The 26,706-nt window shown below is 35.1% G+C and overlaps 1 protein-coding gene across 5 annotated transcripts in view; it reads left to right on the plus strand.

The window, feature by feature from the left end:
- LOC141459100 (latrophilin Cirl-like) overlaps positions 1–26,706 on the plus strand; it is an 83,457-nt gene that overhangs the window by 48,924 nt on the left and 7,827 nt on the right. For 2 of the 5 annotated variants that reach the window (XM_074137694.1, XM_074137693.1), the window contains 14 exons: positions 3,796–3,988; positions 6,060–6,166; positions 7,264–7,662; positions 8,478–8,746; positions 9,835–10,162; positions 10,364–10,653; positions 11,099–11,226; positions 11,475–11,700; positions 14,154–14,319; positions 14,676–14,890; positions 17,360–17,463; positions 22,687–22,731; positions 24,243–24,411; positions 25,774–26,043. In XM_074137694.1, coding sequence (XP_073993795.1) covers positions 3,796–3,988; positions 6,060–6,166; positions 7,264–7,662; positions 8,478–8,746; positions 9,835–10,162; positions 10,364–10,653; positions 11,099–11,226; positions 11,475–11,700; positions 14,154–14,319; positions 14,676–14,890; positions 17,360–17,463; positions 22,687–22,731; positions 24,243–24,411; positions 25,774–26,043 — 2,909 coding nt within the window. Of the gene's footprint in view, positions 1–3,795; positions 3,989–6,059; positions 6,167–7,263; positions 7,663–8,477; positions 8,747–9,834; positions 10,163–10,363; positions 10,654–11,098; positions 11,227–11,474; positions 11,701–14,153; positions 14,320–14,675; positions 14,891–17,359; positions 17,464–22,686; positions 22,732–24,242; positions 24,412–25,773; positions 26,102–26,706 lie in introns of all 5 variants that reach the window. The other 3 variants (XM_074137696.1, XM_074137695.1, XM_074137697.1) reach the window with 3 other exon arrangements.

A 26,706-nucleotide genomic window follows, 5' to 3' on the forward strand; every position in this document is an offset into this window, starting at 1 on the left:
CCATTAAATTAAATCCAAGTCCTAGAATAACAGCACAATGCATCTTAGCGGGGCCTCGCCTGTAACTTTAATCGCTTGGCTACAATGGCGTCCTAAAGGTTTGCTGTTCATTCATTCATTGTATTCGTTCATCTCACTTTTATTATGTACACGGTACATTTCGGTTCAGTTGCTAATTATAATGCTGAAGTTTGTTTCTTCAGGTGTCTCCGCTTGCACACACAATGCCATGCAGATTAAGGTTTTAAATCTTTAGTTTAGCATGCTCTTCGATAGGGGATGTGCGATTCCTGAGCAAGTTGATCGATCTTTAGTTGTGGCAAGACTAATCAAGTACAATATCTAAACAAGTGTTTGCGTAAACATCACACTCTTTAACGCTTGTCGAAAAACGTAGTTTTTTTAAATGACTTGCTGGCCCGGAACAGTTTTCAGTTTAGAATAAAAGTATTCAATACTGAAAGAGATGCAATTCAGCAACAAATTGTTTGAAACCAAGTTGGAATACCATCCCATTTATGGAACATCTGTCAAGTGCAAACAATTTTTCCTAGAATGATGCGACAGGGTAAAACTTGGAAACCCTAGTGATTGTACCCAATAGATTTTATACTTTTTCGGAGGCGAGGTTTTTTGGTTCTCCAAAAGTTCACAGAAATTTCCTTTCAACTTGCTATTCTAATTGCTCGCATTTAGAACGAATGACTATTACTTTTTAATCTCTGCCCGAGGAAATTTCGTTTTCGGGTAATTGAGGAGTGTTGCAATGTATGTTCATTCCCTCAAATGAAAGAGAATTAAATTATTTATGGAATTTTTGTAAAGGAAAAAGAGGTTACCGGAAGTAAGACTTCTTTTAGTTTTTCTTCCTGTTTCCCATATTTTCCTTACAATTTTCTTCTAATTACGCATATTTATAACATATCTTTGTGTCTAAAACTTAAATTTATATATTTTCCATGGGAATTTCTGTTAGGGAAGTTTGGAGAGCGGGAATTGTTTAGGCGCTTTTATTGGGATGTCCCGCGCTACTCTAGGAGTTCAAGAGTAATAAGTTGAGAAAAAAATTCATAGAAATGTAAAAAAGCGCGTTCGGAATTGTAAATTTCATGCAGATATTCTCCAGTGTGCTAGGATTTTTTCTAAAACTTCTAGCGTTTTCTTCAGCTCTTAACAGGAGCAACTTTTTTCTCTTGAGTTTGAATTCTTAGAAAGTTTGTCAGCTACTATTTTGGGAACTGCAGTAAGAGTTGTGTGAATGTCCACTCCAGATTTCCTTTATCATATTCAGGAAGCATCAAAACTTATTTTTTCCTTGTAAGAAACTCTTTGAAGAAAATTTAAAACAATATATTTCCAAAATTTAGTGGAAGTAAAGTTTGTGCATGGTTCATGGTATAGTATTTTGTGATTTGGTGAGTAGGGGAAGGTAAAGTAGTGCGTCATTAAGAGTGGTATAACGGTGGAATTATACCTACAATACTCGTCTGACCTTTTAACGTTATTATTTTTTTTTATATTGGCTGCGAATAATAAAACGAATAAAAATGGCCGACAGAATGTTTTCTATTGTTGTGTTAGTAAGAGCGAGAGTGTGTATTATTGTGGCGATCAAATCGGGCCCTCTGGCTGTGATAAGATCATGCATCGATTAGCGTTGAGTTTGCACGCTAAAAATCACGCTGTTCTTTCTACAGACCTCACTCACTCTAATTCCCTAAATTTACTTTTATTTATTTTTATTTTTAATTTCTTTATTAAGCTTTTATTGATGTACGGACATGCAGGTGAAAGAAATTACAATTTCAGTAACATGGTTAAAATTTATGAATATTATATAAGTTTTAGACCCGTATCAAATATTAAATTGGCACTTTAGAGTATAAATACAAAAAACGTAATGTCAGACTGAAACGTGCATAATAAAATTAAAAAAATTAGAGACAGACTAAATTGTTTGTGTGTTGTGTGTGATTGTGAGAGTATAAAAAATATTAATATTAATTATTATTATTATTATAATAAAATTATTTATATTAAATAATTTATTAATTATTATAAAATATTAATATTATTTTTATAACAATACAAAATATAAATTGTAAAATTTGTTAGTATCACCAACATCTACTCAAGTGACTGCTCTAAGAAGGCTCCGGCATTTGACCTGCTTTGTTGTCCTTGTACTTACCAAAATAGAATAGTGATATACAGTAAACTGAATAATTAACTTCTCTACCTATATCATGTGAGGACAACAGGTCCTATCCCAGAAATTGTGTTGGGCAATAGCAAGCCACTTAGCGATGGTAGCTGAAAAAGGTTCTTATTCGTGCATCAATCCGAATGCTTGTACGGACCAATCTTGCCAAATGCCTTTTCCACGGTAGAAGACACCTGCACCTGGTGTCCCATAGGGGATGGTTTTATCCAAGTACGGACAGCGAGCTTTCAGACAGCCCCTTTAGGACTACTCCTTTTCGTGTTTTGCGTAAATAATACGGGAAATGCAGATTTATTACAAATGACATCGCTTTCTTCGCTTCGTTGGAGAGGATCAGTTGCAGAGTGTTTTGAATAAGCAGTAATGTACTTAATCTGATGTCCAAATACAGCAGGGAGTATCACTTGACAACGAAGAAATCAAAGTCACAGTAATTAGTTTTTCTCGCTGAACAAATGCCTCCATCTAAATGAACTTCCAAATCGTTTATATGTAGGGAAAATGAAGTTGGGCTGAGAATGCAACCCGGTTGGACACCTGTTTCAGTAGAAAAACTTGGTGATAATCCCAATCTTGCTGTCGATTTAAAAAATAAATTTTTAATAGATTTCAAGATTTTTGCAGTAAGGCTAAGGCCTAATTCACAGTTAATAAATAAGTGCAAGACTATCTATGCTGCCAAATGCCGATGTAAGATCAGCAAAAAACGCGTAGACTTTTTGCTTTTTCATCTTAAGTTTTAATTTAACTAAATTGACTAAATTAGAATGTGTTATCTACAGCAAAATAACTCTGTCGAAACCCGGCCTGGAATTCCCTTATTATTCCGTTACTATTTGCCTACTCAACTATTCTGTTTAATAATAAACCTTAGTATATTTTGCTTATCGTGTTAGCAAAAAGATATTCCTCCAAAGTTTGATAGTAAATGTTTATTTCCCTTTTTGTAAAAGAGTATATTGTTAAAGTTAAAAGTACATAGAAGTACACTTCAAAAATGTTTCTATTCTTGAGTATCTCAAAAGGGAAATTTTAGTTTGATTTATTTGCATATACAGGGTGACCAGAGTTATATGCTCCACCCACTTTTTTTTTTAAACGGCGGGAAATTTCGAAAAAATAAAAAACACGTATTTAATCATATAACTCTGGTCACCCTGTATGCATATATTTATATAAATGTACTTACATGGTATATTTTTGCATGGTGTAGAATTGTTTTTACACTATTCTGTAACAACTGTGTTTTGGTTTTGGGAATAAATAAAAATATTTGTCTTATATTCTATTTGATTGCGCTGTAATAGCTAGTTTATAATATGAACTTCTAGCAGTTGAAGACCAGAAAAGGTAACTCACCTTGGACTCCATAAAAATGAAAGGTTTTCCAAGCAGAATTAGTAGGGTGCGGCCCAGTAAGCCTCTACTGGGTCCCAGAGCCCGCGTCCTTCGCTTATCTACAAGTTCATAAAAGAGGAAGTGGACAGAGGAAGGACAGAGGACAGTGTAGAATCCAACATGACCTCACCTCCTAGATGTTTTTAATTGATGGTCTGTTGTTTTTGTTGCAGAACATCCACGATACGACACTGCGTACGCCTGCGAGGGCAAGACACTGCAGATTGAATGTAAAGATGGCGAGCTCATCAACCTGATCCGAGCCAATTACGGAAGATTTTCAATTACCATCTGCAACGATCACGGCAACACCGAGTGGTCAGTCAACTGCATGTCTCCCAAGTCGCTTCGAGTATTGCATGCCAGGTAATTTGGTTTCACATCATTCTTTACATTCTTTAACTACTCATAAGAGGGAGACATTACATGTTGTACAGATTTTTTATATCCCCCTACAGGAAATCGGAGTCACCTTCACTTTAGAGGGCAAAAATCAACCAACTTTAAAGTACCGCTTTTTACTGGGTTTTTATTTTTATTTTCTAAAAAACGACGCCAACAATTTTCTTTGTATATTCTACAAATAACATACTTGCAGAACTTATCAGTTTTATTTAGAATATTTTTTGGGGGAGGAAATTCATTAATTGGAGGTTTTAGGAAAGGGTTGAAGTTAACCATTCCTATAAAATAACATTTAAGTAAATTTTACTATATCATAATATTAATAACAAAAAGAAGAAAAAGTTACTGCTGTGGTAACATTAAGTTTTTTGTGCATCGTTATTTGAGTGAACAAAAAAAAGGCGCAAAAAGCTCAAACATGGTAATTCTGAGTTCATAAGGTGGCAGGACAGAAGGTACACCAACCTTATAATAAGGTAATATATTCTATTGTCCATAAACCCTGAAGACCACTTAGTCCAGAGGTCGAATGCTCGGCAAAATAAAAAATCATGCCTGAAATTGGCATTTTTTCTTTTTACTAGATTGATGAATCAATCGCCAGAAACAATGAACAGTAATAGTAATTATGTTTTGGGTAATTTTCAATTACAACACTAAGGTTTTTGCTAAAATACGTCATTCGGAAGTGCGATTACAATTTTCTATTTTAATGTACAATTTAATCCTAGTGAACTGTTTACACCGCTAGGTAACATTAAAACTTAGGGCTGGTTGAAGTTACCAAGGAAGATAACGGACGAAGATAGTATGTAGTGACATTGACGAAGAAAGAAGATATAATGGTCAATTTGATCGGACGGCTTTAATTTGTTCGGTGTATTTTGTAGAAATGGACAAACTGCAATATTGTGCTTTCATAAAATTTTTCAGTCCAGACAGTTTGTAGAGGATTATAAGAAGTCTGCTTCTTCATTTTCAATAGAGTAGAAATGGGAAGAAGAATTTAAACTTTTTTTTAGCTCTCTTGAATATAGTCCATGCGAATGACTGCCCAAACTGCAACCACAGATGAAAACCGAGAAGATGTTAATGCCGGTTTGCTCAGCTGGTGACTAAATCTGAATGAGATAATTGACACTGAATTATTCTTATAAGAAGAAATATTGCAGTTAATAATTTGAGAAAGCTTTGTGAATGATGGGCGCCACATTTCTTAAATGCTGACTAAAAACAAATTTTACCATTGCGTAAAACTCCCAACTGATTTTGTTCGCTGCATAAAACGAAGCAGCAGTCAAAGCAGTGAGTGGAAGCCTGTGGCTCTGCACCAGAAAAAGCGAAATCGACTTCATCTGCCGGAAAAAGAAATGGCCTTTGTTTCGAAATGTGCAAAAAGGGATTATTTTTATTCATTACGTTGCAAAGGATAATGCAAAGCCTACGCAAGTCTTCTGGCCTAACTGGACAAAAATATACCAGAGAAGAGTACCGAACTAAAAAAGAAAAAAAAAACTCTAAAACCGCAGCGAAAATTGAAAGACCTGAAGAATGAATTTATGAAATATTCACCGTAGACACAAAATTCGGCACCCTCTGACTTTCATCGCTTTCCAAAACTAAAGAAATGTGTCACTAAAAAACGGAGAGGTATATTTTGCAAACCTTCAGAATCGCACTGCATGGATGGAATTTATTAATTGGAAAAACGTTGAACAAAGTGCATGGACTAAAAGGGGATGAAGTGGAAAAATAGATGCATTTTTTAAAAACCAGTCTTTCGGGCCTGGTGATTCGACAATTTAGAGGGAATCACAGCAGAATTTCAAGAATCCTTAGCTTCTAAAACTAAGAAGTGGTATCCGTTGACCATCTGATCATCGAAGATTGTTATCTACTGTAGAACATTATGGGCTATATTTTTAGTAATTGGATTAATAATAATAATTGTTGCAGGTGGAAGTCGTGTGACTGTTTACACTAGACTTTGTTCGATTTATGTTCTAATTTTAATTTCAGTATTTGTTTGCAGGTGTAGCCAACAACAAAACTGTAGCATTCAGGCAAGCACAACTTTGTTTGGAGAACCTTGCGCCGGGACTTTGAAGTACTTGGAAGCGCACTATCAGTGCATACCACGTAAGTTAATTCCCAAGCGACTTGTATTCATTTAGTTAGGTTTGCTGTATGACAGTAACCAATTGGTTTTTGAATGATCTGGCGGAACGTATTTACTGCAACTATAATCGCTTGTTTTGCCTTTAAACTAGCACTATGTATTCAATTAAACATGGTTCTTCTCTTTAGCATTTTTATTGCCTGTGAGGCTTTCTACCGCTTCATTTCCTTCTTTTTCTTGTATCTTTTTTTTAGAATACGTACGAAAGGAGTCCGAACGTCATTATTCCAGTTCTGTACCTATTTAATGTGTCTCTGTTACTTTTTTATTTCTGTTCACTTCTCCCCCTTTAAATTTCTCACCTTCACTTCTTTGTCACAGGTTCTTGGTCGGCCGTGGCTTCTTTCCGCTATTGATTCACAGACTTTCTTTCATACCCCTTTTTAGCAACGTGTCCGGTGCTGCTAAGTTGGTTCTTCTTAATACATTCCATGTCTAACTTTGGTCTCTTTCAAAAATAAACCATATTTTTCGAGTTTGGTGGCGCTGCTTGTAGTGGGCACCATAGCTACTCTAGCTCATTTTTCTCACACTCACATTTTCAGTCAGTCAGTACCTGAATGTAATTTACTAGATCAGTAATTTATCAGTTCAGATCGAGTCATTTAGAATCAACTGAGATTGTTGATTGTAGAGTAATTGGCTTAAAAAACAAAATCTACTTAAATCTAAAAAATCTATTGTGGTTCTCTTAAGAGCCAATGTTTATCATTGAATGTAAGCTTCCGTAAAGTGCACTAGAATGTTATAGTGTGTGATGAGCTAGAGTTTGCCTTCGGTTTGCAAAACCTAAATCGTTGCCCACATCTGCCTAAGTAGCCTCAGTGTGAGAGTTGTACGTGTAAGTATTGTGTTTACTTCTTTTACGTAGCGAAATTCAATCTCCCTTTTGATCATGCATTCTCCCAAACACATTTCTTATAATTACATTTTCTCTTATAATTTGACTTTTCATTCTTGCCATTATTGGAAGGAAAAGTAATGTTAGTGTTGACACCTCTGTGTTTAGTTTTTCAATCGTTATTAAATTAGAATTGTAAGCATGGTAATGTTACAGCTGCACTGACCACAACAACTTCGAGGCCCAGTCCACCTTGGCTGATCACATCACAGCCGAGCGTCTGGAGTACGGCGAAGGTGGTTACCATAAGGGGGCCAGTTGGTGGAACTCCAGCACCAGGCCCTCCACCTCTTCACGTTCCTGGACCGACAACGGCGAGGTCTGTGCTCGGCGTGACCACTGGCAAGAACGTGGCCGCTGAACCGACCAATAGGCCGTCCACGGCATCCACGGTGCATGCTGCTCTGACCACCAGCTTGCCCACCGACCAGCCGACCGTGCCTAGCAGCACCGCGCCACCAGGTACTCCGCCTCCAGCAAGACTGACTGATCCGCCGCCCACCCAGCCAACGCAGCCCTCCACTACACAGCCTCCAGGATCACTGCATGCCACGCGTAAGTTCTTACTTCCATTCATTTATGATGGATGTTTTAGGCTTAGATCTACTAGCCTATTTGGTTCCATGTGCTGCATATGCCTTCTCACCACGTACAACCAGTAGCGCAGTCAGAATCAAAGGGACTTTCTAACAGTTAAACAATTACGTCTCCTGAAGGTTACCTCAGGAGAGAGGGCCCATCTAGTCATTTTTAAATTTCCCGGCAAAAATACATAAGAAATTTTCAAAGAGAAATAGTTCAAATTTTTAAGAAAAATTCGGTTTAGATCTTTCTATTTTATTATTAATTTTTACTCAATCAAATGAGTATACATAATTTTTTAGATAGACTGAGCTAATAGGAAGCTACGTATATTGCCTGTAAGTAATGTAGAGTTTCAAAATTAAAGAAGGTCCTAGAACTTAATAACTCATATACCTACGTTTGATGATTACAAACTCGGATCTTTAGGCTATGTAGAGCATCCCTTGTCCAAAACATATCTACTTCAGCCAGTTCAATTTTTGAGCTTTTTAATTAAAATCTATAACTGTTTTATGATAGTAATTTTACGTTATACTGAAAAAACGTTTACCGTAGCCAAAGCTGCGAGTGCAATACTATTCGTGCTCTTGATGTGGAACTATATTTGTGCCACGTCAAAGATGATCCTTACAACCAACGGTTAACTGTATGTGAAAATGGCAAAAAGCTTCTTAGAAAAATAATTTGTTTTTAAAGCTGTCATTATTTAAATAAAATTAAAATTATTTTTTTATTTTTTTTAATTCTATTTCACTTTTTTATTGCAAATCAACTTCGTATTTCAGGATTGAATTTAGATGAGAACGATATCTGTCCTCCATCAACGGCGCGTGGGCTTACGTGGAACTGGACGCGTGCCGGCGAAGTAGGCGCCCAGCCATGTCCGGGCGGCGCGACTGGAGTGGCACGCTGGCGGTGTGTCTCCGGACCGCCGCCACGCCGTGCCACTCCAACTCCTGATCTGAGTGAGTGTCGCAGTGTTTGGTTGACTTCTTTGGACGCCAGAATATCAGAAGAGGATTCCATTATAAATATAGCCAATGATCTTTCCCAGGTTTGTAATTTTCTTCGTTCATTTTTCCTTTTTGAGTTTACGCCTGATGTAACGTAATATTTTTAAACCCCTTGGGTGTATGTGCTTTAAAGGGGACTCGGAAATTAGGCTTAATATTCCGTTCTTTGTCTACTGTTGCTTTTTATACTAAGCTGTCATTCAGAAATGTGACTTAATTAATGCGATTTTCCGATCTTTCAAAATGACTCTTGCTTATGTAAATGAAACAATTGTCTTTTACTTCCGCATATTATTTTCCTACTTATGTTTACCAATCTCATTTATTGAAAACTGTTTTTAAACTTTCAAACTTCCCTCTAAAGTGCTTCTTCAGATCAATTTTTCAGTACATAATCTCCATAATGGCAAAGAACGTCAATAGCTATTCTGCGATTCAAAATTTGTACAAAATTAATTAGGTGGAATTGAAACTATATCGAATCATTTTTGAGTATTTTTCTCCAAAACTTGCTTCAATTTTATTTAAAGTTTGTACACTAGGATTTTTCTTTGGTTAAAAGAGTCTCTATTTCAGAAGAATATTTGGAACAGTATTTTAATGTTAAGATGTTTCGACTAATTGAATGTTGTGCAATGACATTCCTGCAAAAAAATATTCATTACCCTTACCTTGACTTTATTCGGTTTTTAGAGTCGACTTCTGAAGTCGACTCTAAGCCACCATCAGAACGATTTTAAATGTGTAGGAAAACTCCAAATTGTTTACTAAATGTAATTAGTCCGTAAAAAAATCCGAAGTAAAAAAATTATTACAAAAAAAACCAGACTCACACAACTAACTTTAAGAGAAGGTAGAAAAGTATATTATGGCTATCCTATGCTGAAGATGAAATTTTTTTCTTTATCGGAGCACTTGCGAGTTAGTATACGAAAAAAAAGTTATTTTTATTTGAATATTTGTTCTGGGAAAAGAATTCATTTTTTAAATGTTTTTTTAAGAATTATGATCGTTTTAACTTTAAATTGCTTGGACTAAGTTTTAGTGTTCCAGGTTAATGATAAGCGATACGTTAAATTTTCAGAACTGTTTTCACAACCCTACTCATATTTTTTTTTTTCTTTTCCAGGTAACTAATAGTAAGACACTTTATGGTGGAGATATGATGACTACGACGAAAATCATGAAACGTATGTCAAAGAAGATGCAAATTGATATACAAACTTTCCCCGATCCTCGCCAGCGTGAAGCCATTGTTACAGAATTGTTACACGGCGTTGTTAGGACTGGAAGTAATCTATTAGAAGCTGGCCAGCTTTCTTCTTGGCGTGATCTGTCGCATCGAGAGCAGATGCGGGTGGCTACTTCGTTGTTAGTGGGCATTGAGGAAAATTCGTTTCTATTAGCTAATACAGTTGTGAGGGAAAAAACAGTTACGCATACGGAAAAAAATATATGTAAGTATTCTTTAAATTTTTTGAGTGTAAAAATTTATTGAAAGGAACCTGTATTTATGTTGCTCTGGTCAAAAATATTGTGCCAAGATTAATATTGCCATAAATAGTTAATGCTCTTACATTTTCCCTCAAGTGTTTACAAATTCAATTTTTTAAAATGTTATCAGTGTTGTATTTATTTATTTTTTAATTGCAATACAGTTTTGGCTGTACGAGTGGTTGAAGTTTCAAACGTTGAAACAGAAGAATTTCGCAGCCACAGTACAAGAAGTGGATCAGACGAAGATTGGGGCAGTAATGGCGGATTAAGTGGTGGCAGCGTTGGCAGCGTCGGAAGCGGTGGCGGTGGTGGCGAATCATGGTTGCGTCTCGAGAAACGAGCTCTTGTAGATAATAGCGAAGGCAGTTTGGTACGTTTAGTTTATGCGTCGTTCGATCGTCTTGAAGAGATATTGCGGCCTGGCAATACTTCAAGAGTTGTTAATTCTAAGGTAATTATTATTTTTAATTGATATTTACTTGTTATATCGTATTTTTAATACAAAAATGGAACACCGAACCTATTTGAGATACTGGAAAAGAGACTATGGGACAAATGTCTCTCTCTCCAAGCCTTCTCCATATCATCTGGAGATTAAACGCCACTCACTCTTTAATTGCCGTTGAGAATTGAGTCAATTGTGTTTGGAAAATAGAGTCATAATTTTCTAAGATATTATTTTTCATTAAAAAAAAAAAAATTAATAAATAAAAACTTCAAACCAACAGATAAAGGATAAATCAAGTCAAGTTTAGTTGTAAATAGTTAGTGTACCTTGAAGTAGGAGTTTAAAAAAATCATATTCAGATAAAGTTATTTCACCTGTATTAAAAAAAACTGTGTTTTTGACGTGATTGTATTGACGTGTAATCTATTTAAAATTTCATCATTCACAGGTAATTTCTGCTTCACTTGGCCAAGGAAGGCACATACAGTTATCGTATCCTGTGACAATATGTTTAAAACATATTAGGACAGAGAATGTTACTAATCCTACATGTGTATTTTGGGATTACACTATGAGGTATGCTGTGTTATTATTATTTTTTAAATTTAAAATGTCAATTTTTCTTGTTTTAACCATTAAATAAAATCCAAGGCCTAAACCGGTAATCAAACCCGTGGTACTCAGCTTCGCGGGCCTCGCCTCTAACTGCTTAGCTACCGTGACGTCTCGAACCCGGAATATTATTATTATCAATATTATGTATAATTTCTTTATCTCACTAAATGTTTAATGACCTTATTTAATACCTATAAAATATATTGCAGCTCATGGTCAGAGGAAGGTTGCAGAAAGGAGTCAACAAACGCCACACATACAATCTGCGTTTGTGACCACCTAACAAATTTTGCTGTACTAATGGACGTACAGCAAACTTACCTACCACCAGCTCATGAGCTTGCTCTGCAGATTATAACCTATATAGGCTGCATAGTCTCGATAATATGTCTTATTCTGGCTATCGCAACATTCCATTTGTTTAGGGGACTTAAGGTAAGTCTTATTTATTACTAAATTTACTTCTGGCGGGACCACAAAAGTCATGGAAATTTATTTAAGCAAACTTTTTGCCTAAGAAGTTTTAGCTTATAAATAGTTTTTAACATTTCTGATTTATACTTTAACCGGATATATTGTAACCATACATATTTCAATACAAATAAACTAAATACAAATAATTGCAAAGCTTCTTTTATTTGGATAGCCTATATCCGTTCGTAACTGTCCAAACATTGAGTTCTAGTGGACACGTTTCCACCTTTTTTATATGACATATACCGGGTGACCAGAATTATATGCTCCAACCAATTTTTTTTTAAACGGCGGGAAATTTCGAAAAAATAGAAAACATGTATTTAATCATTTTTAGTCTAGTTTATTTTCAGTGATTGACCCATTTTTTTTAAACCCTAATATCCCGAGATACAGCATCCAACTTTTTTTTTCAAATGGAACATTGTATTTTTTTTTGCATATTTCTATAGCACTTGAGCTCCTCTAAAAAAAACAAGTAAATCGTTTTTTAAATCGGTTAGGTTTTTCAAAAGTTATGGTAATTTAAAATATGAAAAACAAATTTCAGTTTAATGTAAAAATTACCTTAATTATTTTAAGAAGCTGTTTAAACTGGGTATCATCAATCGATAGGCAAGCCAAAGCTCTGGACTACCACGCTCTGTTTTGTAGCAGCACTTATGATGTCGAACTCAAGATCTAGGCAGGTTAGAGTTATTCGACGTTCCAGATTTTCGACTGAAGACACGGGATTAAGATTACTGTACACTTTATTTTTTTAGATATCCCCACAAAAAATAGTCCATTGGGGTTAAGTCCGGAGGTCGAGGTAACCATTGGATCGGACAATGAATTCCTAAGCACTTTTCATGGAAATTTCTGTCCAGGTAACGTCGACCAACTCTCGCATTATGTGCCGGGCAACCATCTTGTTGAAAATACATATCTAGCCGACGTTGTAGAGGAACATCTTCCAGCAGATCTGGCAATATGTCTCTTAAAAACGTTGAACCTTTCACCAGTTAAGTTCTCTCTGTAGAAGTTTGGGCCGATTAGTTGATTTCCTAAAACTCCACACCAAACGTTTGTAGAAAAAACAACCTGAACGTCGAATAACTCTAGCCTGCCTAGATCTTGACTTCGCCACCATAAGTGCTGCTACAAACAGAGCGTGGTAGTCCAGAGCTTTGGCTAGCCTATCCGTTAATTGTGCCCAGTTTGAACCGCTTCTTTAAAAAAAAAAAATAAGGTAATTTTGACATTAAACTGAAATTTGTTTTTCATATTTTAAATTACCATAAATTTTGAAAAACCTCATCGATTAAAAAAAAAATATATATTTTTTTTAGGAGCTCTAGTACTATAGAAATATGCAAAAAAAAAATATAACGTTCCGTTTGAAAAAAAAAGTGGGATGCTATATCTCGGGATATTGGGGTTTAAAAAAATGGGTCAATCACTGAAAATAAACTAGACTAAAAATGATTAAATACGTGTTTTCTATTTTTTCGAAATTTACTGCCGTTAAAAAAAAAAGTGGATGGAGCATATAACTCTGGTCACCCTGTACTCTGTAACCAGATTCTTGAAAATGAATCAAATACCTAAAAAAAATTACCCACTAATCCAGCTAGAAAGCAAAGTTATGCGTGACCGGAATTTCGAACAAATAAATCAACTAAGCAAGTGGAAAAAAGACGTGAACTTATTTACATTGCCTAATCCATTTTGTCCACTTTGTTTTCATCAAAAAGTAATGAAAAATCTCGTCATATCTGTTTTAGGGGTTGTTTTTCTCCTTAATCTTTACCTGTGACGAAGGATGGCAGATTGGGCAAATCAAAAGCAGAATTATATTGCTATCTTCGTGACAGTTATCAATATTGTGCTTGCTTATTACCATTCGACTTTATGCGTCTTTGATATCCAATGACATGGCTCGACGATGTTTATAACTTTCTTATTAACGTTCCTAATCGTAATATGAGGAAGTAAATTGGAACGCGCTCTATGAATTACTAATATGCTAATTTCCTCCACAATTATTAAAGTTAAAATAAGATAAAGGTCGAGGCGTTCAGAGTATTTATGTTCAAGAAGATTACCCCACTGAAAATTGCAGATTTTAATCTTATTGTTAAGGCAATGTTTAATTACTATATTTTTCACATTTTATTTTTATTTATTTATTTTTTTTTTTTACACATATATTTTGTCAATAATTTTTAGCGAAAACCCCTTATTTTCTACTGATTTTAGTTTATTCTTTTCCTTTTTTTTCATTTCATTTACTCTTTTCCCTTCTTTATAAGGCCGGAACTATCTTAAGAAATAAATATAAATTAAAATAGAAAGAAATTATTAAACTAAACTAGTAGAAATAAAGGTTTATTTTTCAGAAATAAATCATTTCATTTTTTATTGTGTTTCAGTCGGACAGAACAACCATTCACAAAAATTTGTGTGGTTGTCTCCTAATCGCAGAGATATTATTTCTGGCGGGTATTGGGCAGACTGATCAGGCTATTATTTGTGCTGTTGTAGCCGGCCTGTTACATTTTTTCTTTCTCTGCGCCTTTGCTTGGATGTTCCTGGAAGGTATGTTAAAAATTCTTTATTTGTAACGTGGAACGATTATGCCATGAAATTAGTGAGAGAAGTACTACTATTAATCAAGATAGAATGATGTCTTTTTTAAATTTCTTCTTAGTAATTAATCACTCAGTCCTTTGGAAATTAATCCTTCACAAAATGAATTGCATTAAAATAAATTAACAGTAAGTTTCTGGCTGAAATTGTAGACTTCTGTTTATCCTGAATGTCTCTAGCTATCCAGAGTCTCTTACCCAACAAATTATTTTTAGAATAGATTTTATTATGAAGTCGATAAATTTCCTCAAAATATTTCAAGCTCAAAATGTAATTATTTATTTCTGTTCCCTCTCCAAATTTAGGTTTTCAGCTGTATGTAATGCTGATCGAAGTATTTGAAGCGGAGAAGTCTCGAGTAAGATGGTACTACCTATTTGGTTACGGAGCGCCACTAGTGATAGTCTCTGTATCCTCGCTGGTCGACCCTCTCAGCTATGGCACTGACCGATACTGCTGGCTGCGAGCTGATAATTTCTTCATATTCAGCTTTGTTGGCCCCGTTATTGCTGTGATACTTGTAAGATTTCTTATTATCTCCTTATCCTTGACAACCGTAATTTTAAACCGAATTACTTACTTAAAAAAAATAACAGTTTTCCGTTTCAAATAATTTCTATGTCATTTCTTATTAGTTTATATGAATTTGATGTAATATAGAAGATGTAGCCCAGTCTTTCTTTCTGGCCACGATTGACCAAAGCAGCTATTTATTGCATTCTATATAGTTGTTGCCAGTAATGGTCGGAATACATCAATGATACTTTCATGGAACGAATTTATGTAGTATTACTACGTTTGCAGTTCCAAACGATGCACAACATTTCTATGTTCTTTTCTCTTTTGTACCAACAGGAAACGCTGTTTGAAAACATTCTGATCTTTGACAATTTTCACTGGATTTTGCCAGTTAATTCTATTATCTGTTAATTGTAATTTAATTTAATTAATATTGCGAGAAGAGGTTGTCAGATGGATTTTTAAAAGAGCTTTGACAAATTCAATTCTGGTGGCGGTTTGCTGAGTTGGCCACTAACCTATATCTCTGCCTTTCTCGTTTTATAAAAATAACCATAGAAAAGACAATTACGAGGGTCGTTTGAAAAGTCCGTGCAAAAATAAAAACTACTTAATTTTTTGGGGTAAACCTTTTTTATTTTTCAACATAGTCTCCTTTTAGGCTTATACACTTCGTCCAACGCTGCTCTAGTTTGTTGATCCCTTCCGAATAATAGGATTTGTCCAAGTCTGAAAAATAGCCATTTGTTTCTGCAATCACCTCCTCGTTTGAATAAAATCTTTTTCCCGCCAGCCATTTCTTCATATTGGGGAACAAATAGTAGTCCGAGGGAACCAAGTCTGGAGAATAGGGGGGATGTGAAACGAGTTGGAACCCTATTTCCATTAATTTTGCGACCACAACTGCTGAGGTGTGAGCTGGTGCGTTGTCGTGATGGAAAAGGACTTTTTTGTGGGCCAATCGTGGGCGTTTTTCTTGCAGCTCGGTTTTCAAACGGTCCAATAACGATGAATAATATGCACCTGTAATAGTTTTACCCTTTTCCAGGTAGTCGATGAGGATTATTTCTTGCGAATCCCAAAAGACAGTCGCCATAATCTTTCCGGCCGAAGGAACGGTCTTCGCCTTTTTTGGCGCAGATTCCCCCTTGGTAACCCCTTGGTAAAATTGTTTAGATTGTTCTTTGGTCTCAGGAGTGTAGTGATGTATCCATGTTTCATCCACAGTGACGAAACGACGCTTAAAGTCCTGCGGATTCTTCTGGAACAGCTGCAAACCGTTCTTGCAACACTTCACACGATTTCGTTTTTGGTCAAGCGTGAGCAATCGCGGCACCCATCTTGCGGATAGCTTTGTCATGTCCAAATGTTGATGCAAAATATTATGTACCCGTTCATTCGAGATGCCCACAGCACTAGCAATCTCACGCACCTTCACTCTTCTGTCATCTATCACCATATCATGGATTTTATCAATGATTTCTGGAGTAGTAACCTCAACAGGGCGTCCAGAACGTTTAGCGTCACTTGTGCCCATATGGCCACTCCAAAAATTTTGAAACCACTTATAAACTGTTCTAATCGAAGGTGCAGAGTCACCATAATGTTTATCAAGCTTCTCTTTAGTCTCCTGAGGCGTTTTGCCTTTCATAAAGTTGTGTTTAATCAACACACGAAATTCTTTTTCGTCCATTTTTTGAAAATCACTCGACTTCCTCGATTCAAACGAATGCCAAACACAAAGAAATAGACCGATCTGGCTGAAACTTGGTGTGTGTTCTTCCAAGAGATGCTACTAACTAAACATAACCTCGATACGCGCCAGTAGTGCTATCTCTCTGACTTTGCACGGACTTTTCAAACGACCCTCGTATTTTATTTGATGGTATTTTAATTATTATTCGGGACCCCAGATTATGCTAGTTCTGCAGCAATTGCACGAACTCTTAAGGTACATTTGACTATCGCCACGCAAAGTTGAGATGCATTGTGGTACTTGGTTTGATTACCGTTCGGCCTTAGAATTTATTTATTGTTTTTAAATAAAAAAATCATGGTAAAGTACCATATGTCTCTGTTCACGACACCTGTTTGGTATTTAAAAATTGTGCTCTCTTGAAATAATAGGAATAATAATTACTTTTTTTTTTATTTAACTAGAACAGTTTCCCGAATATCCTCATTAACGTCACGGGCGATAGTTGCCCAGAACCTTTCTTGCTTCAGAGATGTGCTTTTTTATTTATGTTCCACTCGTCTAATGAATAATAAAATAACATGTTGAAAAAAAGAAGTGAAGCATTATTATTATTATTTTTATTATTGTTGTTGTTATTATTATCATTTATTTATTTTAAGTCAAGGAATTTCTTAAGAAACGGTCACTTTTTTTTGCACACAATTATAATATTTTAATTTACTGTGGCATTCTTTGATTTCTGACAGAACTACGCTTTGCTTTTCGTTGCAGGCTAATCTAGTCTTTTTAAGTATGGCCATATACATGATGTGTAGACATGCAAATGCGTCAGTAGCTATGAAGAGCAAGGAGCAGTCTCGCCTTGCTTCAGCCAGGTGAGACATTTTTTTTTAATTATCATTATTATTGTACTTTAATTCTCATTATTATTTTATCAATTTTAGAGACCGAGTCTATAAGCATGCTAAACATCTATTTTTAAGAAATACTTAACTCTCTCTCCTCACTTATAAATGGTGTTCTTTGAGTCAAATTTTCAAAATTGAAAAAATATGAACAATGACCACTGACGTAATAGCCGCGTGTAGGCTTCTCAGTGCCTATTTTACTTTCTATTACCACTCGTTAGAAGTAATGAGATCGTGCTGTTTTCCGATCCTGAGCTTTCATCGAAAATACACGTTCTAAAGTCCAAGAATAAAAAGTAGTTTCACAAATTGTTGCGTGTGTTGAGTGGTCACTCGAAAATCCTTGTTGTTCGTTCAGAGTTATTAGTTATTAGTTTAAAATCTGATGCAGTTAAAAAAAAAAAAAAAAAAACTCAATCTATTTTTCAGTATGTTGCATTTTTCTGTAACTGTTGGGATGATTTTCTTTATACTTAGATACTAATTGTAAATACTTTTATTTGAAACATTTTCCAAGGTAATTTCATTTAGGGCACTTCGGATAAATGGTGGTATATTTCCTTCTGAAGTTTCATTTCAGTTTAAAGAATAGTATTATCACCTTCTACAATAACATTGAGAATTAAATTCCGAATTCAAAGAAAATTAAGTCTCGAAAAGTGCCATTTTATAGAATAGATTTTTCGATTTTTATGATAATTGTTCCAATTGTTTTTTGTTTTTTTTTACCGTATAACTCATCACATAGTTTTCGAATTCTTTTAGATAGATTTTAGTTCTACAATCAGGCATGGATTTATTAAACCTGCCCGATAGGACAGTTGTATAACGTTGATTGTCAAAAATGTGCACGAAAAAACGTAACGTTGAAGAAAACTCAAATTTAACCATTTTTTTCTCTTTTTCTATTAAAGATAAAATTCCCGAATTTTCTTTGTAATATAGGGCAAATCCTCCTTTATAACTATAACTTTTCCGCAGCAACCCAGATTTCCAGAAATATATTTCCAGAAAAAGTTGCCAAACATTGAAAAAAAACGGCTTTTTCGAAAAGTTTTTTTGTTGTTACCTTTTTTATAAACAATTTTTATGATTGAGATGTCATTCGATTTGGAATTTCATGTAGATGTGCCTTTTGGGGGTCTGGATGCAGTCTTCCTATGATTATGAGAGAGGAGTTAGCCCCATTTATGTTTGGCTTCCACTCTTAAATATTTATTACTGATAGCACTGTGAATCTTATCCTAATTTCGATAAAATTTGGCTGGATGATGGGGTTGGATCTCCCCTACGTGACAATAAAGTGTCATCCTCCTCTTCCAACTATGGGGAAGTACTGCAATTGTTCATATCGACGCGTGAATTGAGTTTCGTAAATGAATTGTAATTCCATACGAAATTTTATGTAGATATTGCTTTTTGGGGTCTCGATGGCACATACTTTTGGAAGAGAGTTTGCCTCCACGCCACGTAAGAAAGTTCCCTCTTAAACTATTATTAAACAATAGTTCTGTAATTCTTCGCTATATTTTAATAAAATTTGGCGGAAGAAAAAGTGATAGGGAAATAATTGCATCAGCCTAATTATTCTAAAAATCCTAATATTTAATGCTTTGAAATCATGGAACAAAAAAAAAATCTATCCAAAATGCGCGAAAATCTCAGAAATAAAAAAAAAAACTCAGTTTATAAAGTTTAGTATGAGTTCACAAATCAGCAAGTACTTAACATTTTATTCAAATTTCAGCTCATAATTTCAGCCACTTGGAAAAAGACAAACGTATACCTAATAATACCTTGCTTTCACTTTCTTATCGTATTCGTAATTTTATAATTTCTTATGGTTCCTGATTCCAAAGGAGTGGATTTTATAAATTAGACTGTTTGTGTATGTGATTCTGTGGAGTGTGGTTAGCATACATATCTCAGATTTTTATATGCTTAGGCAAAATATAATATAAACGGGTAAACCAGATGTACCTTCTAGGACAGTCTTCTAAAAACGTAACCCTTAGTTGCATTTGAGCTGGGGTATTCTGAATTTGGTTACTCCAAATGACTCCGTGGAGTCGTTGCTCCCCTTGTGACTGCTTGCATCAGTCACCCCTTTTGAGTAAAATTGTGATCATACTATTGAATTGCTGCTTGAGTACGTAACGTCACCACAGAACTTTTTCTATCGTAAACGAAGCAACATGTATTTTATAGCAAGTGTAATGTAGACTCACATTACTTAGTTTTTAAGAATAACTAAATACTTTTAAAATTCAGTATTAGTAGAATGGTCGATGATTACAACGCCATTTATAAAAACTTTTAGACTCCGTCTCTAATACTTTATTATTCTTATTTTGTTATGTACGAGCAATGCCCGACAGGTAATTTCTTATATTTGCATTATTTATTTCTATACATAAAAATGACTTATTTAAAGTTTTTTAGATTTAAAGCAATTTAGAACATTTCGTGGACCCTTTTTATTTACTTATCAAATCAAAGAGCAACATTCGGACTTCTCCTCTCTCATATCTGAGCTTTCAGTGCGAAAGATTCGTTTGTTAAGTTATAATAGCTAAATGTGATTAGATTAGAACATTGGAATGGTTCCGCAACAATGCAGTTGAAAGAGGCTTATTATGACGAGCCCATGTTGTTCTGGTACGGAAAATCTCTCCTTTTTACCAGCTTCAAGGTTGTACCTCTTAAAATTTTTGCATATTATTCCCTCTGGCCACCAAATGTCAGAGATCTCATATTGCATACAACTGATTGCAACGTAATGTCTGCACCAGGGCTGGAGAGACACTTTCTCACTGATAGAGTCATTCTGTGTCTCAGTAGATATTTAATACCACAGTGTATTGTAAACAAAATACAACTAGATCAAGTCGGCATAGGCTTGGTAAGAATGGAGACCGAGGCCATATTGGCGGATTCTCTAGCAGGCCGATTGCCCTGACCAACAGAGGTTAGTAGGGTGGGCTTGTATGTCACAGGCTAGCCTCCTGCATAACTGCAAGTATCTACCTATCCCGCCCAAAAGCTTTCTACAGGGTCCGAAGGTTCGGAATCGCCCAATCTGCATAGCTTCAAAAGTTTCATTGTAATCCTCCAGTTTTTAAGGGGAAACCTATTTCGCTTAGGATACTCTATTAATTTGGTTATTAAAATCAATTTTTTCTTAATTATGTGTTTTATAAATTATAAATACCATCTAATTCTGATGGAAGAGTTGAAACTGTAGTAGGTAGTTTAAGGTGCAATAAAAAAATTGCCGATAATTACTTTTTAGCAACAGCTTCTTCCTTTGTGAAAGCCCCTTACTTCCTCACTTATTATTTTTGATTAAGTTATTCTCTTATTCCTAATTTCTTTAACTTCCAATATTATATATTTTTATAAAGTTTAGCGCTTGATTTTATGATTTTATACTATTTTATGACTTTATACTATGATTTTACTACTATGGCACAAACATTTTAAGTTTAGAGTAGCATGTTCTGAGCACAAATAAACAGTCTTTTAGACGAAACACAAGGGTTATCCAAATCTATTTTTGCTATTTTAAGACATTAATTGTGCGCTTGAGCTTTACATGTTTATTTTTTTATTTGTGGTTTATGTGGTCAACGATTCTTGCCTTAACAATTCACCAAGGTTATTTGAGGAGTAGTAACGTTCCTCCAAGAGAGAAGTTTGGTCCACTAGATCGGGTCAACTTCTTTAAGTATGAGCGATCTAACCTACTACCCAACTGGTGCATTGACTTGGGCGAGAAGCTATCCGAAATAATATCTTGAAAACGTTTAATCGTGAAATACCCACTTTTAGATAGTCTGATCTTTTTTGTTTGCCTTCAAAATATTTTTTAACAATCTCCGGTGCTACTTCATTCGTTTCAAGTTCCATGCTTCCATTTAGCGGAGTTTTTTAATTTAGCGTTGTTGGTTAACTGTTCTCTCAAGCGACCGAAACCTGTATAAGCATTTCTAACATGGGCCTGACCTCCACTGCTATAGTATAGCTGGATTTTGGTTAATTAAAAAAGGTTAGCTTGCTTTAATAATCCTTATCCAACTTAAGTCAGAGCCAAAGAATTAGCCGTCTCCGTCAATCTGTAAAATGTAAAAACCGACCTCTCTTTCTCAGAAAGATCGTAAACTAACCTCGGAAGTAACTTTGTGGCTTAGGGCACTGACAGCGAGAATCTGATTTTTCGGGTGATTCAGCTTTCAGAGTTGCCACTTTACCTAGGACCGATAGATCACCCCTACTCATTGAGGAAATAATCCTAAATCCTAAATTGATTTACCTCTCTTATGAGCAACTAGGTACACTATTCTCACAAAGTGAACCATTTTTTGACCAACTTGGTTCTCATTACCAGCAACTCGGATCTAATACAATACTGAACGTATTTTGTACAATCGGAGGACCTCATATTTAAACAACTTTTTTAAATAGTAAAGTAAAAGTAAAGTAATGCCTATTTTCAGGAGGGGTTTTACTTCCAACTACCAATTAGGTGTCGTGAACGGAGGCGACTATAAATTTCTTTTATTAACCATTAAATAAAATCCAAGGCTTAAGTCGGGGAATCGAACCCAGTACCACAATACATATTAGCTTTACAAGTCTTGCCTCTAATCGCTCGGCTACCGTGGCGCCTTCCTTAACTAAGTCTTAAGTTTATCTAAATTTTACAAAGTATATATTCTGTGGTTTTTACCTTCTAAGTGGGAATTGAATATGTTGTAAAAATTGCAAGTCTACAGATTAAGTGAAGAAAATTGTTCTGTAAAGATTTTAAGAACTGTGATCCAAGACAATTGTGCCAGTGTTTTGAATTTTTTTACATCCTGAAATAGACTCTATACCCAATAAATTTTTAATAACCCGGTAGATAGTTATATCTAAACTTTAATCTAGTCCAAGTGGCAAGTTTGAAAACCAAATAAGATTTGTAACGAATGTAGATAAAAGTCGTGTGAAAATCTATTCTCAGCAGAATTTTATGGATTGATTTAATTTGTTTGTTTTTTTAATTCACTTGTGCACCTAGTTGACCTTTCACGCAACACTGGTCTTTTTTAAAATTTAATTGAATTCTAAAAATCTTTTCAAAATTATCCATTTCTTTGTTTATTATTTTCTTTTGTTTTTCTTTCTCTGTATTTGCATGTCGCAAAGAGGAGGGGAGGACGTTCGCCTGCATCTGAAATTTCAATCAAAACTGTAAGGTTTTATTGGTATTTAAATAAACTGAACCTTGCCCAAATTGGCTGTTGCATGTACACCTCCATTTAGAGTTTATTAAATCAACCTTTTAATTCCTTTTAATTTTTGTTTCTCTACAGATATTTTTCTCTCTCTCTCTCACCCCCTCTTTCTCTCTCTGAATTTAAATTTGACAGGATATCGAATGCTAAATTGGAAGGTTCTTTTTTCAAGCTTCCAATGGAGGTTTTCTATTGCTTTAGCATTTAGGCTAGTGTTTGTATTGATCACAGCTTACCTTGCAGGAAATGCCTTACTCCTTATTCCTTAAGTAGTGATTAACATTTGCTCTGAATAAGTCAGTGGCGTATCTGGAGTATTGACCCACAAGGCACGAAATTTAAGCTCTCCTGTAGTATTTCAAATACATTTAGTAAGTAACTTAGTGGGATTCAGTTTCAACATAGATTGATAGGTACAACATTACATGATTCTTAAAGGCTCCTTACCTTCGCAGCAAAAAAAATCATGGTTTTAATTATGTTTTCCTATAACAAGTGAGAAAACTAAATGCGTTCATATCAAAATTCCAATATCGAGTTTTCACCGGAAAATTTTGAGATTCAATGCAAACAAAAAAGTGTTTTCCAAAGAAGGCGTGTGTGTGTGTGTGTGTTTGTATATATGTACGTACGTATATATGTATCAACAAAATAACTCAAGGCTCAAAAAAAAAAAAAAAAAAAAAACGCAAGAAGCCCAGACTCAGTATTTCTTTTGGACACTATCATCATAGAAACCAACAAGCTTTTATTACAACCGGGATCACAGGCCATGTTCGACTCAGAGGAAACCTGAACAAAACTGGGTCTAGAAGGTGAAGATAGTTTCTGAAGATTCTGTGGATAATTGAGGAAGATTCCAATACACCTAACTTACTGCGATGCTATCATTCAAAGATTTGAAAGCAACAGGAAGATATAACCCTCCCAGAGTCCATGGTTTCTCAGATATTTCTATTGGCCGAGGATGATGGCTTCATCAGGTAGGCAACAACTCCTATACTGCTCGCTGTGCTTTAAACCCCCCAAAAATAGGACCCTACCCTTGTTTTAGCAATGGACAAAAGCCCTCTGGTGGAATTAGCAGTTCACTAAAGGATTTTTAATGTTTTTGATTTCCCAATAATAGTTTCAACGATTTTCTTTAAACTTTGTACTTACACTCATTTCTCTCAGGAAGATAGATTTACAACTTTATTTCAACATTAGTTAATTATTTTATGGCTGTTCTAATGGAGGGGTGTGGTAGGCAATCCTTTACTGTGCGCGACCTACACACACAGCATAACATACAACAAATTTATTGAAGAGGGTACACACAGGGTCCGAACCATTTTGTGTTTTGTTTAAAAATAGAATTTGCACAAGAATCAGATGCACACACTTAATTTATAGTATATTGGTAATTTATAGTTTATTTTAAAAGTTCAAATTCTTTTTAATAATTATTAAATTATTATTTTGCAGAGCCTGGCTGCGTGGAGCTATAGTATTGGTATTCCTACTAGGTCTAACTTGGACATTTGGATTACTCTATCTGAACAGAGAATCCGTTATAATGGCATATGTATTCACCGTCCTAAATACGTTGCAAGGACTATTCATCTTTGTATTTCATTGTGTACAGAATGATAAGGTACTATTTTAGTAATTATTTTAAGTGTGGGTCGTGAGATAATTATATCATTTTTAATACATCTAACAGTATTTAATGAGTTGAAGCAGTTTTTAATGCCTCACGCTCATCTTGACCTAAAAAAAACATATAGTTCTGGCAACCTGCGCCATGCACAACTTCATCTATATTCTAGATGTTTTTTGGGGCTTTTTCAATTAGAATTTAATTTTATTTCTTCTTGTAACTGATTTTGATACGTTCTGTTCCACACTCGACACAAATATTTTGACTTTTTTAAAAATTACCACAAAAATTTATCACTTTTACAGGTTTAAATTTTAATTTTGCTTCAACAGTAAATAAATATATAGAGACATACAATAATTTCTTTTGAGGATTAAGTACTTTGAATTAGTATATACATTTATTTATATATTTTCTTACTTCTCTTTATTCTTGGTGCATTCCTTTGTAAAGGAGTGTGTGTACTGATTGAAGATTATTTCATCCGATCGACATGCATTGAACATGAATTTCAACAAGAGAGGAAGGTATGTCGACAGGATATGATGTGATGCGTGATGAGGTGTGGAAATGGAAACAGTACGATTCGTGAATTAGTTAACTTACTCTGGCCGTTAAATAAAAGTTGGGGATTTGACTTCAGGTGGCCTAGAGGTATATACAATAAAAATCTTGAGGGGTAGCCAATAAAAGTCATAAAAGTGCTACATTCGGTACTATGGAGCACAATCAACGTATCATTTATAAGTTGTGTTAGGGGTATAAATTAATTTGGATAAATTTAAGTGTGTATGAATCAAGTGTGAGGGATCAGTGTCGGCCAGAGGTGGAACTTCTGGTCAATACAATATTTTATAACTATGGTCAGCTGAGGAAAAAACAAAAATAGATGGAGCACAATCATTTCCGAGGGAATAAAAAAAGTTAATGAGAAGTTTTTATCAGCAATGGCGAGTGGGTATTTTTGAAGATAAATTTCTTAATCATTTCTTTACCTTTTGGGTACCATTAGTTCAGAAAGCTTTTTGGGTGTGAGGAATGTGAAATTGTATCCTTACTAATAGTATGATATTAAAAAAAAAAATTATAATCAAATTGGAAGAGCTTTGACCAGAAGAACTACTCGTAAAAGAAGGGAGAAGCTACCATTAATAATTCTTCTATACAAGTTGGTCGCGAAAACTAGATTGTTATAACAGTGAGTCCCAGACTCATAAAAGTTTGTAAACCTTTCATCTAGTATACTCAATATGACTTGGTCACTAAAAATAAAGGTAGTAAAACAGAAAAAAGCCAGTGCTGTTTTTAACTAGACAAAGTTGTCAGCCTCATTTATTGATATTTGTTTTTCAACAGGTACAGAAGGAGTATCGTAAAATTGTTCGACGCCATTCGTGGTTGTCACGATGTGTGGGATGCGAAGAGCGCAGCAGTGGCGCTGGGTCCAGTGGTTCCGGTAGCGGAGAATCCAAGGAACGCCGGACATCTTTGTACACGGGTCATGCACACTCCACGGAATCCACTTCAGGGGGTTCGTCCGGAATTGCCGGTCCAGTCGGCATAAGTTCATCGTCACATCACCCGCCTGGCCACCATCCGGGTCCAACGAACCACCACGGAACTAGCGTGGGTAGACCATCTCATAGATTGCCTATCTCCCCCATGCCCAGTCCCGATCACCAAGGTATGTGACTTCGTCTGGCCCGCTACTTTGGTGTAGGTTCTCAAAAAATAAAATAAAAGAAAATAAAGAAAATAAAAATAAAATAAATTAAATCAAATAAAAAATAATGAAAAAATGGGGCCGTGAAAAATAATTCCGTTATTATTTTTCTTTTTAATGTCAGATATTGAATTCTTACTCTCTCTGGAAGCATGAATCAACATAACCGCTATTTTTTTTGTCTTTTTGTTTGTTTTTATTACATCATTTTGGAGTCTGTATGTTTTATAGTGCAAATTCTAGGGACACCTTATCTGCATTGAAATGTGAATAAACTTTCGCATGACTTTGTCTGTAATCGCGACAATTCTAAGTTCCAAGTTTTCTTTAAAATCTTGTCTGGCGGTTATAGATGAATTGGCAAATCAGTTACTCTATTCTAGGTAATATACATGGTTTCTCCTAGTATCTCATCATAATTCTTGTTCACAGGACTTGCTAAAACGAATAATTTCATGCTACTTCGAGAGAGAAGAAACTTCTTTGCCTTTCCCTGCCTAATTCCTTTCTTAATTCTATTAGGCTGGAGAAAACCTTTTTTTTCTTCGTGATGGTAACCTCTGGCT

The sequence above is a fragment of the Rhodnius prolixus genome, unplaced genomic scaffold, assembly GCF_049639745.1.
Source record: "Rhodnius prolixus isolate KJV_2025 unplaced genomic scaffold, Rpr scaffold_11, whole genome shotgun sequence".
Classification (NCBI taxonomy): domain Eukaryota; kingdom Metazoa; phylum Arthropoda; class Insecta; order Hemiptera; family Reduviidae; genus Rhodnius; species Rhodnius prolixus.